At 44.4% G+C, this 18,322-nt stretch overlaps 1 protein-coding gene and 1 long non-coding RNA gene across 3 annotated transcripts in view; both read right to left on the reverse strand.

Moving 5' to 3' along the window:
• Nucleotides 1–18,322, reverse strand: part of LOC134087472 (fibulin-2-like) — a 49,779-nt gene that overhangs the window by 21,324 nt on the left and 10,133 nt on the right. For both annotated transcript variants that reach the window (XM_062540983.1, XM_062540984.1), the window contains exons 3-5: nucleotides 6,564–6,678; nucleotides 5,847–5,976; nucleotides 1,687–1,873 (exon numbers count right to left, since the gene is read on the reverse strand). In XM_062540983.1, the coding sequence (XP_062396967.1) occupies nucleotides 1,687–1,873; nucleotides 5,847–5,976; nucleotides 6,564–6,678 (432 nt within the window). The remainder of the gene's footprint in view (nucleotides 1–1,686; nucleotides 1,874–5,846; nucleotides 5,977–6,563; nucleotides 6,679–18,322) is intronic.
• LOC134087473 (uncharacterized) lies at nucleotides 9,131–11,102 on the reverse strand. The gene is made up of 3 exons (XR_009939830.1): nucleotides 10,995–11,102; nucleotides 10,402–10,488; nucleotides 9,131–9,214 (listed from the first exon to the last, which is right to left on the reverse strand). It is a non-coding gene; the product is annotated as an uncharacterized LOC134087473 (long non-coding RNA).

An 18,322-nucleotide genomic window follows, 5' to 3' on the forward strand; every position in this document is an offset into this window, starting at 1 on the left:
CGAAGGCCTCCGGAATCATAATCGTACTGTTGAGGTTTTTTCAAGGTTACAAAGGCCAGATTTCCTCACTAACAAAGAGAGGATTACATGCTTCCACTCGGATTAATACTGAAGGGGTTTAACCTCCAGCTTTCACTGAGCAGAGAGGGGCAGGGTGCGAAGTTTCAAAGTGCTCAAAGAAATGCAGAGTGGCTTTCGGATGTCCTTCAGTTAAGTCTTTGACAGAGCTGGGAACAGCCGTGTCTCTCTCAAAAACATGTTTGAAGGCACTGCGGTATAAAACAAGACACTCTTGCCTTTCAAAGCATCCTGACACGACTCTTTCTATCACAGCAGTGACAGGCGTGAAGTTGTGTAATACAAAACGCCCGTGTGTCACTTCCCATGAAACATCACCCGTCGTAAAAAAAAAAAACTCGGGGCGGTGATGTCAGAGCTCTCTGACAGATCTGACAGGCGAGTTAGGCAGAGTTGCCAGGGCGATGGGTATCAAGGTGAGAGAGGAGTCACACCTTGCTGCAGCGCCAAGGTAAGCAGCCGTCAGGCATCAGCTTTATATGCTGCCATGTCACTGATGGTGGATATCATCCTCAGATAAGCCCTGCGGCTCTCTTACTCCTCATAGGGCAGAGAGAAAGGAATAACATTTTAAATATTTTTCTGTATGTATGCATGTTTGTATGTTTTTGTTGAATGTTGTGTTTGTACAGTATGTTGCTGAAACACTGTAATTTCCCCTTGGGGATGAATAAAGTATATCTATCTATCTATCTATCTATAGCATCCTGTCAGTTGATCTATATTTATATATATATACATATTAGCTGTCACTTAATGAAAAATAATCCTCTTTCCCAATCATTGTTCATTATTTTATATCAAGACTGGCATAAGTAGTAGGCATCAGCTGCGTAGGAACATCAGTAGTAGGCTGCTGTGCTTGCTCACACGTCACACTTTGGCTGCTTCTTGCTTCGACTTTATGATGAAACAAGCGAAACAAGCGCAAACTCTACATCCATAATCTCCAAACAAGTGTATTTACAGTACAGGCCAGGCAGTCTTTCAACTTTCCATTTTCATCACCTCTGATGAACTGTTTGGGTGTGTCTGTGTTAGGGTTATAGGGTTAGGTTAGTGGAACCAGTGTATTTATATAACTCAAAACATCCGCTACATAATTCACATCTTCTCACAGTTGTGTGTGTGTGTGTGTGTGTGTGTGTAGAAATATATCGGTTTGTATATATGGGTCTGTGTGTGGGCATTGCATACGTGTGTGTGTGTGTGTGTGTGTGTGTGTGTGTGTGTGTGTGTGTGGTGTGTGTTCATATTTCTGTTCATGTTCTGTCTAGGTTTCTGTCAAACCTGTGTAATGGCTGTGTGTTACGGAGAGGGATCTACTACATACTGTAGACTGGCCCCACCTCTCTTAGGCGGCGTGGTGGGCTAACTCAAAACATCCACAACATAATTCACATCTTCTCACAGTTGTGTGTGTGTGTAGAAATATATCGGTTTGTGTACATGGCTGTGTGTTTTGGAGAGGGATCTACTACATAGCCTGGCCCCACCTCTCTTAGGCGGCGTGTTGGGCAAAACATCCACAACATAATACACATCTTCTCACAGTTGTGTGTGTGTGTGTGTGTGTGTGTGTGTGTGTGTGTGTCTGTGTGTGTATACCTCTCTTGGGCGGTGTGGTGGGCTGCAGCGGGGGTCTCTGGCGCAGCGTGCTCCAGCTGGCCGCCTCCTCCCCCTCGCAGCAGGTGAGGAAGACGTGGCTGCAGGGGAAGCCCAGGTACTGGTGCGCCTCGCATGGGAGACCCTCCTTACGGAAGTGCAGGCCCAGCGAGCAGCAGCTGCAGCACTCCTGCAGGGGGACAGGACACACACACACACACACACACACAGGAGGACCAGGTCAGAGAAAGAGAGACAGGACACACACACACACACACACACACACACACACACACACACACACACACACACACACACAGGAGGACCAGGTCAGAGAAAGAGAGACAGGACAGACACACACACACACACACACACACACACACACACACACACACACACACAGGAGGACCAGGTCAGAGAAAGAGAGACAGGACAGACACACACATAGGAGGACCAGGACAGAGAGAGAGAGACAGGACACACACACACACACACACACACACACACACACACACACACACACACACACACACACACAGGAGGACCAGGTCAGAGAGAGAGAGAGACAGGACACACACACACACACACACACACACACACACACACACACATACAGGAGGACCAGGTCAGAGAGAGAGACAGGACACACACACACACACACACACACACACACACACAAACAGGAGGACCAGGACAGAGAGAGAGAGACAGGACACACACACACATACACACACACACACACACACACACACACACACACACACACACACACACACACACACACACACACACACACACACACACACACGCACACACAGGAGGACCAGGTCAGAGAGAGAGAGACAGGACACACACACACACACACACACACACACACACACACACACACACACACACACACACACACACACACATACAGGAGGACCGGGTCAGAGAGAGAGAGACAGGACAGACACACACACACACACACACACACAGACACACAGACACACACACACGCACAGGAGGACCAGGGAGCCCAGGTCAGAGAAAGAGAGACAGGACAGACACACACACACACACACACACACACACACACACACACACACACACACACACACACACACACACACACACACACACAGACACACACACACACACACACACACACACACACACACACACACACACACACACACACACACACACACACAGGAGCACCAGGGAGCCCAGGTCAAAGACAGAGAGAGGTGGACATCCCGGGTTCAGAAAGTTACAGTTTCCTGCCAAGTATTTGATCCAACCATTTAGTAAACCAGCTCACCCTAACTAGCTGCCAGGTAGATCAGATAGTTAGTGATATGCCAAGATAGATAAAAATCCTGACCTTGGGCGTCCAAAGCAGCACAGATGGGCCTGAAGGGTTCAGGCAAGGAGTTGTCAAACGACGAACACCAGACGCACTCACGGTACGCCCAATACAACATTTCTTCCGGTAATATTGCCCATGGACGTCGGTGCCAGAGGAGCCTTGCCCAGCGTTTCATCAGCCTGAGAGCACTGCTTCTCTGGCGCCCCGTCCTCGACGTCCAATTAAAATGTTCAGATATTTACAGTCTTACATTTCTATCCAGTCTTTTGGCCCACAAACGCTTTCACTCTGATTTGTCACACTACTTAACAACACTGGAGTCTATTCTCTACACTGAAGTCAATAGCAAAGCTTTCACTCTGAAACAGTGTTACAGTTCTAAGGAATCCCGGTGTAATATATTGAGGCATTTCAATGGGCTTTTACTGTGATGGTAAAAGGTATACAACAAAAGGCAATACACTCTTCTCTAAATCTCCCTAAATCTATATTGCATACTGTCGGTGGGTCGTATATCTAACTAGCTCTATTGTTCCATGACAGTTGACCGTATCATGACATCTGTGTTGCTTTAATCCTAGTGTCTTAGCAACTAGTGTCAGCAGGCTCGCTGAAGCAACAGCAACTCTTACATCCCACACAATCTTTTTTTCTCCCAATCCTTTTCACACATTTACCTTTTCCTTCAATTCCCCCAGGTAGAACACACACACACACACACACACACACTCACACACACACAGACACACACACACACGCACACATGCACACACACAGACACACACAGACACACAGACACACAGAGACACACACACACACACACACACACACACACACACACACACACACACACACACACACACACACACACACACACACACACACACACACACAAGCCTCTGAAGATGGGATCTCAGAGTCCCAACCCCTCTGGGATTTGCTAGCACCTTGCTGCTAGTGTACCGGTAGCCAGCAGGGACGGATACTGTATACAGTATGTGTAGTGGATGAACCTCACTTCCCATCATGGTGTGGAGCACCCATGGGCTTAAAGTTGATATCTGAAGTAAAAAGAATACAGTCTCTATGCACAGCCTTCTTATTTTCAGGTGCTGGTGATATGCAGTTGTTGATAAAATCCAGAAAAGTGTAAAATCACCGCACACTGGTCGACTCGAATTAGCTGATTTCTGTTTTTTATGTTATTTAAGTGATGTTTAGAGATTTTAGTTGATGTCTGAAGTATTTATTAAACTATGCAGTGTGGGTAGTGCTACAAGAAGCTAGCTACTGCACGTCTCCGCGCTAGCACGGCCCCCTTGCATGTCTACAGTTACGGTTACAGTTCAAGTGTAGTGCTGCAGTGTGCTGCCTAGACCAATGGTTCCCAGGGGACCCCAGGTTGGGGAAAAAATCCAAAAATCCAACACACCCAGTTGGATACAAGATCAAAACTCAAAACTCTGTATAATCCAAATGAAAACATATTTTTTTGTTCCACATTTAAATTCATGTAGCTATTTATTACCTCTGAACTTGCGTAAGCAACCTTCTGGTCGGGTTAGACTAGGCATTGATAATTCATCCCTGGACCCCGGTTGTTGAATAAAACAATGTCTTGTGACCCTGGCTTGTCTTAGACACAGGCAAGGGGGCCTTCAAGGGAAAAAAGGTTGGGAAACACTGGCCTAGACCGTGCATGCAGGTTCCATTGGCACCAGCTCCATAATGGGAAACGGCCCAGAAAAGTCTCTCCAAGCCCAACACAACACTTCACCTCCACCGCCACACCCCAGGTCCGGTAGCACTCACAGGGGAGAATGGGGGTTTATGGAGGGGTATAAAAGCACCTCCACGGCCACCGTGATGGAGCCCAGCTACGTTTTTATTGTGCGGCCTGAGTTATGGGCTTGCCACTGCCGACTGAGGCCGAGTGATGAAAGCCAATGCTTAGCCCACGGCCCCTAATGGCCCCAAGCTGTTTTGGCCGAGGCGGACTTCCTGGAGCCCCTGGTGTGATGGTTGATGAATGGTCCTCTACTCTCAGGGCCCAGAGCTGTGCCACCGTAACGGGCCCCGAACGCCGCTGATTAAGTTTGCTCTCGCGGACATTAGAGAGAAGGCGGCCACTGCGTTGATGCACGTCAGGGTGCGCACAATGCAAGGAAGTCAACACACAATCATCACACCAGCGTGAGCCAAAGTGCATTTCTGTCCCATCGATAACGCTGTGGCGCTGTGTTGCTGGAGAGAGGAAAACAACAAACGCTCAGGGGAGCGGTGGCTGTAATCAAACGGCCTTGTTCTTCATCTTTTCTTTCTTTCACTCTCTCCTTCACTCCCACTGCTTCCGTTTTCTCCCTCTCATGCTGTTTCGGCCTCTCTCTTTTAATGTACTCCATCTCTCTCTTTCTCTTTCTCTCTCCCTCTCTCTCTCTCTTTCTGCATCTCCCTCTACCTCTCTTCAACTTCCTCACTTTCTCTCTCGCTTTCCTCTTCGTCTCCGACCCCTCCTCTCTGTTTAGTTTCTGTCTCCCTCTTTTTACTTCCCTCACTCTCTCTCTCTCTCTCTCTCTCTCTCTCTCTCTCTCTCTCTCTCTATCCCTTCCTCTGGTTCTCCCCCTCTCCCTCTCTCTCTTTCTCCCAGACTCTGTTTAAATTCAATCACATAATTAGATTAGTAGGGCGACTCAGTGCAGACCCCTTCACTTTTCTTGTGCCTTCTCCTCGCGTAATGACTCTGGATTGGGAGGGGAAGTGTATGGGTGTGTACTGTATGCCATGGGGGGGGGGACTAGGTCACATTACCAACCTTATAGGAGTCCGCGCCGCAGTGGTCGTTGTCGTCCAGCTCGCAAGCGTCCCCTTGCTTGGCGGCCGTGACGCCGGCCAAACACTTCCTCTCTTTCAGGGAACCGCTGCAGCACTGCTTCTGGGCCGACCTGTCACGGGTGAACACGTTAAATAAACACACACACACACACACGCGCGCTCAAAACAGCGGAGGAATGTCGACACTTTTGAAAAAGCACCAAAAAACTCCTCCATCATAGAGAGTGGAAACACACAGGAATTGCCAACTGGCATAACTACTATAGGAGAGGGAGGGAGAATGGATCCTAGGAACCATCTCCAGCACAGCAGACTAAGAGGGGGAGGGGGAAGGGGGGGGGGTTGGCTTTCCTGACTTCAAACCTGTAATGAAAATACCTGAAATGAATATGTTTCGGAGAGTTAAAGGAATGTTTTGGTTTCGGTCATGACCCCCGTCATATGACTGCGTTTATAAATGGCTGTGGAGTGGAGTGGAGTGGAGTGTGTGTGTGTGTGTGTGTGTGTGTGTGTGTGTGTGTGTGTGTGTGTGTGTGTGTGTGTGTGTGTGTGTGTGTGTGTGTGTGTGTGTGTGTGTGTGTGTGTGTGTGTGTGTGTGTGTGTGTGTGTGTGCGTGCGTGCGTGCGTGCGTGCGTGCGTGCGTGTGTGCGCGCGCGCGTGTGTGTGTGTATAGGTGTGTGTGTCAGTGTGTCATTACCAACAGATGGAGTGTGTGTCCTTGTGCACGGCGGCCATGTCGGAGCAGTGGCCGTGGACGGAGGCCCACTTCTCTCCCGCCTCGCAGCACACCTCCACCAGCTCCTTCGCCGACACTACAAACACACACACACACACACACACACAGAGACACATGAAGCAGGATCACAGGAGCACAGGAGCAGAGCAAGGCAGGAGCATCACAGAGACCCAGCAGCACGCGCTCACCTCAGAGACAGATCTGAGAGAGATGTGAGACGGAGAGAGGGAGAGACAGAGAGACGGAGAGAGGAGAGAGGAGAGAGGAGGAGAGAGGAGAGAGGTGTGCGGTGCTCCTGCGGTTTGCGTCTCTACACTGGGGCTCACACAGCACAGAGGAAAGCGGAATATTTTTGGGGCATTTTTTTTTTATGTGCCCTTCACTGTCACAGCAGCAAGTTTTCACTTCAGAGAAAAACACCAGGACATGTTAACGCAGCACTGCGATCGCAGCTAAGCGCTCACATCAAAGATGCCATACTGTGTGTGTTTGGCGTGCACTGTGTGTGAGGCATGTTTTGGCCTTAAAAGTGGAGTGGGATTTTGGAATCGTTCACCCAGCTTCACTGACATTGAGAGTGAGAACCAGGACTGCTGTTTGTATGGCATGTGGTGCAGTGGATGGATGTCCCTATACTGGAATAGCACCGCTAATCACACCCTAGCACGGTGGTAGCGCAGTGGTTAGGGAGCTGGGCTAGCAAGTAGTAGCCTGAGGGTCGTGGGTTCAATTCCCGGCCTCTGCCATTGTGCCCTTGTAATGGGGCACTGGGGACAGCGGCCCTTATAATGTAGTTGGCATACTATATGTGAGACACTTTGGATGGAAGTGATGCATGAATGCTAATGTAAATCTATTGGAGAATAGAGACTGGATACTTCCAAAAGAGAAACTGTTGAACTAACTTCACAAAAAAGAAGAACAAAAAGGCCAACAGATCGTACATCACTTGTGGCAAAACTTCACTGTTGTGATCAAATGTCTAAGCATAAAATCACAAAACAGTGTGCCATTATGTTCAGTTTCACTGCAGGCCAAATCTCAGTGGTTCCGTGTTTTCCTTTAGACCAAGACAGATTGAAAACATTCGGCAATGAGGAATTACGACATTTCCGCACAAACACACAGCCAAAAAAAAAGGGGGGAAAGAAAAAAATCCCATCTCGGATTCGAGCGCGACTTTAAAAATACACCGGAGAGAGCGTGACCGGTGGCCGGCATGGCTGTGGGGGTTAATTATCCGGCCGCACGGCGCAGCGCAGCGCAGCGCCGCCCGGCTCCGGTGGGAGCTCGCACACAGCGGGGCCGCACGTCCCCCACACGCCTCTGATGTGCCTCATAAAGCCTGCTCGCTCTGGCAGCACCGCGCCGCACCCGGGCCGCACCGCCTCCATCTGGGCCAGCCATCGCAGTGGACAGCGCTCGCACGCGGTCTTGGGTATTATTTGCCCTCAATGGTGCCTTCCAGGCAGCGCTGCCTTCAAGGCACTACTCCCCCTCAGTTTAGGGGTATAGGATGAGGGTTGAGGGGGTTAGGGTTAGGAATAGGGTAAAGGTAACCCAGGTAAAAAAAAAAACTATTGAAAATATACTTTTTCAGAGTGTAATAAGTACAGGGTGTACTTTTTTCGTCAAATCCAAGTATATTTAAGTATATTAAAGTATGTATTAAGTTCATCGTAATACAAACTTCACTATACTTCAAGTGTGTAGGGTATGCTAAATTGGAACAACTATTTACAAACTTCAAGTGCACTGAAGTACACTAATTAAAATGAGCAATTAAGCATACTTACAGTACAATTACATTGTATGACCATTCTAATAGAAATACACTTAAAAAATAATTGGAGCTCAACTTACAGTTGAGTTTAAGTACATTTTGTACATACTGTTATCATACTAATTATTACTATAAAGTATGTTAATTGAGTATGCCTCTTTAATATTTCAAGTGATCTACAAATGCACTTCCGTACTATATTTAGTGCATTTAAAGTGTCCCACTATGACAATGATAACATATTTCAAGTGAAGTTCAATTACAAGCTAAACATCATAGACACATACTTTCAGTGCAATATTATTATATTTTATTGTAGAAAAGAACTGTCTTTGAAGTATATTTTATCTGTACTTTAATTCACATATTGTTATACTTTGGCATACATGTCGATATTACACTTTAAGTGTATTACATTACAATTAATTTCAAGTGCATTACAACAGATTACAAATCTCATTTCAGAAAGGGAACTTTATTACAATAAAATTACAAAAATACATAATTCAAGCAAAGGATATATAATGCTAATAACACAATAACAGGAACATAACTACACATCACCATTCACATTTATTGAATATTACAACACGCAAATGCAGCAAAGTCCCTGAATTTGCATGAATTGGTGAACATGCAAGATCACAAAATCATGGAGGGCCTGCACAATGCTAATGAGGGATCGGTTCAAGGTCCTTCAGTCATAATACCATGTCCTCACTGCAAGTCTCACTGCTAGTGCGTGGTGAGTCGCTTTGGCTGGAGGAAATAGATGAATCTGCCAAGTTGTTTATGACCGCTTTCAGTGATGACACCAGTCCTGGCAGCTCTAAAACAAGGATGCAATATAAAAAGGGTCAGTATCACATTATGATACAAAGAATAAGTATCACATTGTGTCAGAAAATAGAGCATATACAGCGAGGATAAGTATTTGAACCCATGCTAAAGTTGACTAAAAAAATTAGGAAATATCCAACCTTTAAGGACACCAATTGTCTTTGTGAATGAAATGTATAGCAAATAAATAAATGTTCTTCCTTAAAATACAGGGGTCATAAGTATTTGCTCCCATATGTTAAATTCCCATAGAGGCAGGAAGATTTCTATCTTTAAAAGCCACTTATTTCATGGATCCAGTATACTAGGCATCCTGATAAAGTATCCTCAGCCTTTGGAATTAAAATAGCCCCACATCACATACCCTTCACCATACCTAGAGACTGGTATGATGTTTTTTTTTTCAGTTAGCCTATTAGCCGGGTTGGCATTGAGCCCAATGAGCATCAAACCAGCTAATAACTGAAAAGAAAAAAACAACAACACCATGCCAATCTCTAGGTATGGTGAAGGGTATGTGATGATGATGAGCTATTTTAATTTCGTACGTCATGGTTGAGGTCAGGACTGTGTGCAGGCCAGTCAAGTTCATACACACCAAACTACATCATTCACGTCTTTATGGACCTTGCTTTGCACACTGATGCAGTCATGTTGGAACAGTAAGAGATTTTGGACAATTCCATGCTCCCAACTTTGTGGGAACAGTTTTGGGAATTGCCCCCTTTCTGTTCCAACATGACTGTGCACCAGTGCACAACGCTAGGTCCGCAAAGACATGGATGACAGAGTTTAGTGTTGACTGGCCTGCACAGTCCTGACCTCAAACCAATAGAACACCTTTGGGATGAATTAGAGCAGAGACTGAGAGCCTCCTCGTCCAACATCAATGTACAACCTCACAAATGCGCTTCTGGATGAATGGTCAAAAAAGCTATAGCTGCAAAGGGTGGACCAACATCATATTAAACTCTATGAATTAAGAATGGGATGTCTATTGACATCACTATACTTTTGGCAATATAGTGTACGCCGATGCAAGCTCTATAGTGCTTCATCAATGAAAAATACTGTCCGTCTCCACGACTTCTTCGATGCATTTTCATGCAGAAAGAGAGTCTGAGGTCCATTTTCACCGAATTTACACTGTTTTTTGGGATATTCATTTACACTTACCAGGTATTCCTTTGAGTTTCTCAGGGCCTTCAAGTACACAACAAGTGCTTGCAGGTGGCAAACTCTCAACGAGCCAATGATAGGATTCTGCAAAACAGGGAAATATAACAGAACACTACTTTACTTACACTTACAAATTAAGCATCTTAATGTTTACTATGCCTTTACCGTGCAATCCCCCAATGTTAACTTGGAGATTTGGGTATTGGGATGCAATGCCTGTTTACTGCTCCATGGATAGAGGAGTTTCAAAAGACTCTCAATACATTGGAAATGCATTATAAGATGTATGTAATGCTCATGACTTAGAGAGAGGTGGGGCATGTGACAATGTATGTTTAATCACATGTAGAGGTTCATATAATGCATTTCCAATGTATTGAGAGATTTTTTGGAACACATTGATCTTCAATGCAAATCTATTCATGGGGTAGAAACAGGTAGTGCATCCCAAAAATGTCAATGTTAACATTCAAATTCGTCATGTCAGCATCGTCAAAAATGTTTCGTTGACAGGTGCGTGTTATGGCCCTGTAGCTCATGGCCTAATATTGGTTTTCAAAGTGGGAGGCACAAAACAACTTCTCACTAACCCGATCAATGGCAGCCATGATCTCCTTAATCTTATGTCCTGTTTCTCCTCCCTTCCTATGGCACTCAGCAGACAGCCTGGAACTTGGACTTCAGTTGCACAATGCGTGTGCAATTCTGCACATCTTGAACCATACGAGGGTAGAGGAGACAGAAAGAATGTACAAAACAACGCAGCATTTGTAGAAAGAATTACAATTAGCATACAGAAAACATTGATCTAAGTATGATAATTGCTTCAGTGACTATGAAGAGCATTCCATGCTTATAATAAACAGGGACAATGAGAATATGCACATAGGTATGGGTGTCTACCGCAAAAGTAACCATGAGCTAACCTGTAATGCTCCTGTAAGAGAGACCTCAATGACGCTGATGTCATGCACTCTGCACTGCCACGTCTGTGGAGAAAGTATATCAAACTCAACAAATTTACACCATGTAAAACTATAATAATATCAGATTACTGAAACCTTTTAGAATTTGAATTAAAAGTTGGGAAGAAAACATTTGATTACACTGAGGCTTGTTTGTGATTAACAAATCACTCAAACATTTAGAGTAGGCAGCCTCTACCATGATCATGAAAAACTTACTTGCTTTACTCGTTTAATATAGAAGTCGAATGAGAGCAAGTAGCCTACAATAATGCTGATCACATCATACAAAAATAATGACAAGTCTAACGTTTGTGTAACTTGTCCTTCAAAGATAGTCTGCACGTGATTAACGTTACAGAGAGACTAGGCAAGATGGTGTAGTTTGCTACACGGACATTCAAATAATTCAAATGTTTGTGGACGAACTTTAGTGTCTGTAACAATGCAAATTGTTCATGACACATAAGGACAATTTGGTAACACAGACTGGCCTGCACCTACGTTTAAACATTAAACTTTTCAGATAATAATCTAACTATTAGTATTCTAAGCCTAACACATTAACATAGGCTGGGTTTGTGCGGGGCTAGCTAGCGGCTATCTTATGTTAGCCGTTAACTGCTAGCTGCATGAAACAGTAAACACATGAAGTCGTCCTGACCTGGTCACATCTATGAACATTCAATTGTGTTTTATGAAACAATCCCATCAAGGCATAACCACCCCTATTTTCGGCAGGGAGTAAAACTGACCTGGGAAACATGATACAATTCTAACGTTAGCCTGAGATGATTAGCTGTTAGCTACTTAGCCGCCCACATGAGATCTGCTGAACCTCATGTGGGCGGCTAAGTAGCTAGCAGCTAATCATCTCAGGCTAACGTTAGAATTGTATCATGTTTCCCAGGTTTGTTGTCATGCTAAACTCCCTAAAATTACACCGAACTCAAAATAAGAACACTGTGTAAATACATACCTTACAATCCACGAGTGAGGGAGAAGAGGCAGACCTGCCACAGCCAGAGTCCTCGTTTGTGCGTTTTGAAATAATGCTTCTACGGCGACCATAGAGTGACATATTTCCTCCAAACACGAATGCATTTCGCATAACTGACTCCTTTTCACCTAGAAACCTAATTTTATTGTGTAAATCCTACGAAAAAGGATTCATTAAGATGAGCAATAGTGAGATTTCATTTTTTTGATTGTGAGTACTGCCAAGTACTGAGATTCTGATACTGAATTGACATGTAAATACAATATCTGTAAAAATAATTAGGCTACTGTTCTTAAAGTGACTTTTCTGTCAGTCAAGTGTTTATTAATACATGGTGGTGATAGTGTAGACTTATGTATTACCTCACCAAGATGTGGAGCCAAATGAAAAAAATATTATTTGTACAAAATAAACTTACTTCGTCCACACTGCAACATTTAATCACATTACTCTTTCAGAAATCAGCCTAACAATGTAAAAACACTTTCCATTAGTAGACTACAGTAAATTGATACATTACCACCAATTAGTTGAAATCAAATGTACACTTTATAATTTAACATATTTTGTGAAAGTATTCCGATATACCACTAAAAATGCAGTTATTTTAGAGTGTACTATGCAAAGTGTACAGAAGTAACACTTCTAATAAAGTGAGATGATAGTACACTTTTAAAAAGTATGCTAACAGTTTATTTGCAGAAATGATACTTTCCATAAGTACACTAAATTGCCACTCAAAGTATGTCAAATTTAATACACTTAAAACAATGGTACTTCTATCAAATTTTAAATACACTAAGAACAAAGTACACTTTCACAAAGTGCAATCAAAAGAGAATTTGATTACTGTGAAATTAGTATACTTTCTTTGTGGACTCAGAAGTTTAACTTAATTACACATATTTTTAAGTATACTTTATAAAGTATACATTAAATAAACTTCGAATAAAGCACAAAAACTAAGAAGCATACTTGTTTTCTACTTCATGAACTTTAACCATATTACTAATACACTTAAGTATACTACTTTTTTACCTGGGAATGCATTTTTAGGCTGTGCTGCCTGGAAGGTGCCGTTGGGGGCAAAAAACACCATTGAGCGCTCGAACACACCGCTTGAACACACCGCTCGAACACATCGCTCGAACACACCGCTCGCGCTCGCGCCTTTTAGAAAACAAGTGGCGCGACTGGCTGGGGCACCTGCACCGCACGCCGGCGACCCGGGTTCGATTCCCGCCCCGTGGTCCTTTCCGGATCCCACCCTACTCTCTCTCCCACTCGTTTCCTGTCACCCTACACTGTCCTATCTGATTAAAGGCATAAAAGCCCAAAAAAATATCTTTAAAAAATAAAAAAATAAAACAAGTGACCCATCATGTGACTTCGAGTTTGAAAGGGGTTTGGGGTGGTTGGGTGGGTTTTTTGTGGGGGCTGGGAGGGTGAGAGGCCCCACTTGGCACCCGGGGTCACATTTGTTACCGCTTTCAGAGCCATGGCAGGTCGAATTAGTTCCAACGGTGTTGATATTGGCTGCTCTTTTAAGCGGAGGATTTAATAAACAAACAAAGCAGGAAAAATATACTTCTGAACATTTCCCCCCTTTGTGAAATGGCACTTCTCATTATTTCTTTCATGTTTTTAACAACACCTAATTAAGTCTCAGTAATTGGGCTGGTTTAGCTGGAAAAAAAGCTGAAACATTTTTCAAAACCTCTTTTTGAGATAGATATCTTCATGTTTTTCCTTGTGATAAAAAAAACACACACTTAAACCATTTGTCCCAAAGTCTTGTCTGTGAGCCAAGATCATGAAAAAACATACACGCTAAAACTTACAGCAACATTCTCTGCCCCCCAAAAAACAAATCTCCAACAAGACTAACAATACACAATTGGTCAGAAAAACCCTCACTGGAACATTTATATTTAAAACATTCTGTGAGAAACTATTCTGAAACATACGTCACCAGCTAGTCCTGAAGCTGTTGTGAATCCTAAAAGCCCAAGTAGCCCCAAAAACAAACTCAAACAACGTCCTTTACCCGACTCTGGTGAGCTTCAGTGGAGAACACTCGGCTGTGTGAAAATATAATTCCCAGCTTTGAGGAATGAGGGGCCTTTCCACCAACTGTAATTACAAATCAGAAACATCTGAGGCATGTGCACATCACTAAGCAAGTGTCTCCGTGTGCCCTTTGAACTTGCTTTAAGCCCTTCTCTGAATTTCATCTTATTAAGGCATCAACCGTCTCCCATCCATTCAACTATAACCTCAAAATGGACCTTCGGCTATCCCTTTGCACTTACAGTGATGATACGCTAAGCTAACACCTATACAACTACATCACAAAGCTGCTTCAAAGCAGTTCACGGCGAGAGCAGAGAGACGGCAAACCATTCTGTCCAGAAAACATCAAACAGAGAGACATCTGTAATTGAGGTTAGCGGGGTGCACTAGTTTAAGCAATTTTATGATTTGGAGGCTGAATCACATCTTTTCAGAAGGTTTCTTCCATCCTTTTTTCTTCCATCCGTCTTCTCAGAAGTCTATAGACAGAACAAGTCTCAAGATGTGGATGATTACCCTACATGACCTGTAGAATACTAAAGAAACACTCTACTGTACTGATGACTTACTCTAACACAAGGAGATGCTACAGCAATCCATAACAGTACAAAACAAGTATACTACTAAGGCAATGCATTGAGGGCACTATACAAGTATCCTACTAAGGCAAGTATCCTACTGAGGATTTATTTGTCACCATGTTTAATTAGGAGATTAGTTAGGTTAAGTTAAGTTTAGATTCATAATACGCATCACAGTTGATTTATGATCTCTCTGGCTTTCAGGTATAATTAGTGCTCATATTTCTTACAGAGGCTTGTCATTATGGTCAGTTGTCACGCCAAGGCTTGCATTATGAGCGAGAGACATAAATATCTCTAAAACAACCAAAACAGGAGAAAGGCTGTCCAACAGTAAACGTGTGCATGAACGATATAATGTCAAAGATTGGTATTCATGGCATGTGCATACTGTATGTACAGTACAGATGGAATAAAAAAATAAATAAAACAGTATCCTTTTGGTGATTTGAATCATTCAGTAACACACAAGGTTGCTAAAGCAACACTAAAGCACTTTTCCTCTGTCGCACACACACACGCTATTTGTTTGTCCAGCAAATAACAGACAAGGTAGAATATGTTGCATGATTTTATGAAAGTATGATGTATTGCGACATCGAAGCAAGTCAAATTTGTAGTTTCTGATGTCTTATTTCATTGAACTACAGATACACTACCCCACCTTGTAAAGTTACATAGTGCGGTTATAGCCGATAGAGGGCTGCGAAGTGAAAGCAGAAGTGCCGTTCACCCTGTTACGAGTTGATGAACCGCTGAAATGATTTTGGAAACATTATTTCAAGGTATGAAAAACTCTTTAGTGTTGCTTTAACCTTTATGTATCTCGTATAACCACCAACTTCAACTTAAGCCGTACACGTACAGGACTAAGTAGCCTACTGTGCATGTAAAGATTATGGAAGATTGGAAGATTACATCCTGTGGTTTAGTACTGGAATGTTTTCCAAAGAATGTAATGTTTCCATCACTCACCATTGTCATCTATCATTTATCAGCTGTTTTTAATGGCTTTGGCAAAGGGAGGAGTCACTATCTAAATTGTCATTTTACCTGCCATACAGTACAGTATGTGCCTTGAGGCTGTAGTTGACATCACTGCACCATAGCCAGTAATTACTTGAACTCAACATTATGAAGCAATTTTGCACTTCCTCTGCCATGCCCGAGGAGAGATCGTAATGGAGATATCCTGTTTGATTAAAGAATGTTTCTCTACAGCAATCTGCATGATAATTACTCCAGTGCTGTAGTCATGTTCGTCGTAATCATAATTACAGTGAGGGACAATGATCCTTAGGCTATGGGTGCAGATTGGATGGTCAATTGTGGGGAACAATATCTGAAGCCATCAAATTTGGCAACAGAGCCCCAAAAGTCTGGAAATGGAACAGGAGACTTTACTTTCTCCACTTCCTTCCACACACTTTACAAACTGTCCTCTGACAGGGGCCTGCTGTTCAGTGGATCATGGTGGGATATTAACTCTCCTCCTGATGCTTTTTTTCTCTCTCTCTACACACACACACACACACACACACACAAACACACACACACACACACACACAGACACACGCACAAACACACACATCCACACACACACACACACACACACACACACACACACACACACACACACACACACACACACAACACACACACACACACACACACACACACACACACACACACACACACACACACACACACACACGTACCGTAGCCGAGAAATCCTGGCCATGAGGCACCAGGGATCAGGCACACAGGTCCTGGTCTCTCGTGGTGCAATTCACTTCAGCACTTTCTCTCTCCCGTCCCCCAACTGTAACTCACCCACCCAACCCCCACACCACCCCATCCCCAGACGTACCCCACCCCCATCCCAGAATATAGGCAGCAGTGAAAGTGACTGTTACCCCCCCACCGCCCATCTCTCTCCCTCATCTGCCCCCAGTGAACAGGCAGTCGTGAAAGTATCCCTGTTATTGATACCCCGAGGCAGAGCCCCCCCTGGCTCAATATCTCATCCAGCCAAGGCAGACAAACAAACAACAACAACAACATAAACAACCGTGCTATCCTAAAAGAGCGAGCACGCACACACACACACACACACACACACACACACACACACACACACACACACACACGTGACGGATGGCTCTCTTCCAGGAGCCACACAGAGATTCCTTCCTGTAATGGCCCCCTGTAAATCTGCCGGCTGGGGTGGAGTTGTTTGAGAAGGGGTGTGTTTTGCGATTGCTGTCGGTCTGGTGTTTGCCCACAGCTGCAAGTGCAGCATGCACAAGCCACACTGTGTGTGTGTGTGTGTATGTGTGTGTGTGTGTGTGTGTGTGTGTGTGTCTGTGCGTGAGTAGATTTGTAGATGTTTATGTGTATGAGTGTGTGTGTGTGTGTGTGTGTGCCTGACGGGAAGCGTGAAAGAGAGAGTGTGTGTGTTTGTGTGTGTGTGTGTGTGTAGATTTGTGGATGCTTATGTGTGTCAGCGCGTGTGTATCCGAGAGGGAGTGCGTGAGTGTGGAAAACACATGAGGCGAATGACAGCGAGGGCAGGGTGCATCATAGCGCGCTCCTGCTGTGACAGAACAAAGGAAGGAAGGGAGAGAGCGCCTCTATTTACTCCACTGTGCGCCGTGATAACGCTGCGACATCTCCATACAGACGCACAGCGTGGCGACCTGTCATTCTGTTCACACGTACACACGCACACACACACACACACACACACGCAAAATACATTCCCCAGGAGGCTATTCCTGTTGCTGCTCCTGCTAATGATGATTGTGTGTGCGTGTGTGTGTGTGTGTGTGTGTGTATTTGTGCTTGTGTGTGTGTGAGTACATATTTCCATTCTTCCTAAATCATGTTAACCGGTGAATAAAATCTGCAGCACCAAAAACTCACATTTCGATTAAGGTTAGTGAGCGCAACATCCCATTCACCAAATATACGCACAACATTTATGAGCTGCAGTCGGAGCATCCTAGCAGAACGACAACCATTTCTCAGACAGGGGGAGACAGAGAAAGGGAAGAATTCCCCCTGTGCCTGGCCGTTAGCTTGCTACTCCAAATCAGGCCTGCCTAAACGTTGGCTCCTGCAATGCCTACATCATCAAGGTCGTTAACGGAAGGAGTAGATCCATGTGTGTGTGTGTGTGTGTGTGTGTGTGTGTGTGTGTGTGTGTGTGTGTGTGTGTGTGTGTGTGTGTGTGTGTGTGTGTGTGTTTTGTTGTTGTTGTTGTTGGGGGGTGGGGGTGGGGGTAGGGGGGTAAAGCA

The sequence above is a fragment of the Sardina pilchardus genome, chromosome 7, assembly GCF_963854185.1.
Source record: "Sardina pilchardus chromosome 7, fSarPil1.1, whole genome shotgun sequence".
Classification (NCBI taxonomy): Eukaryota; Metazoa; Chordata; class Actinopteri; order Clupeiformes; family Clupeidae; genus Sardina; species Sardina pilchardus.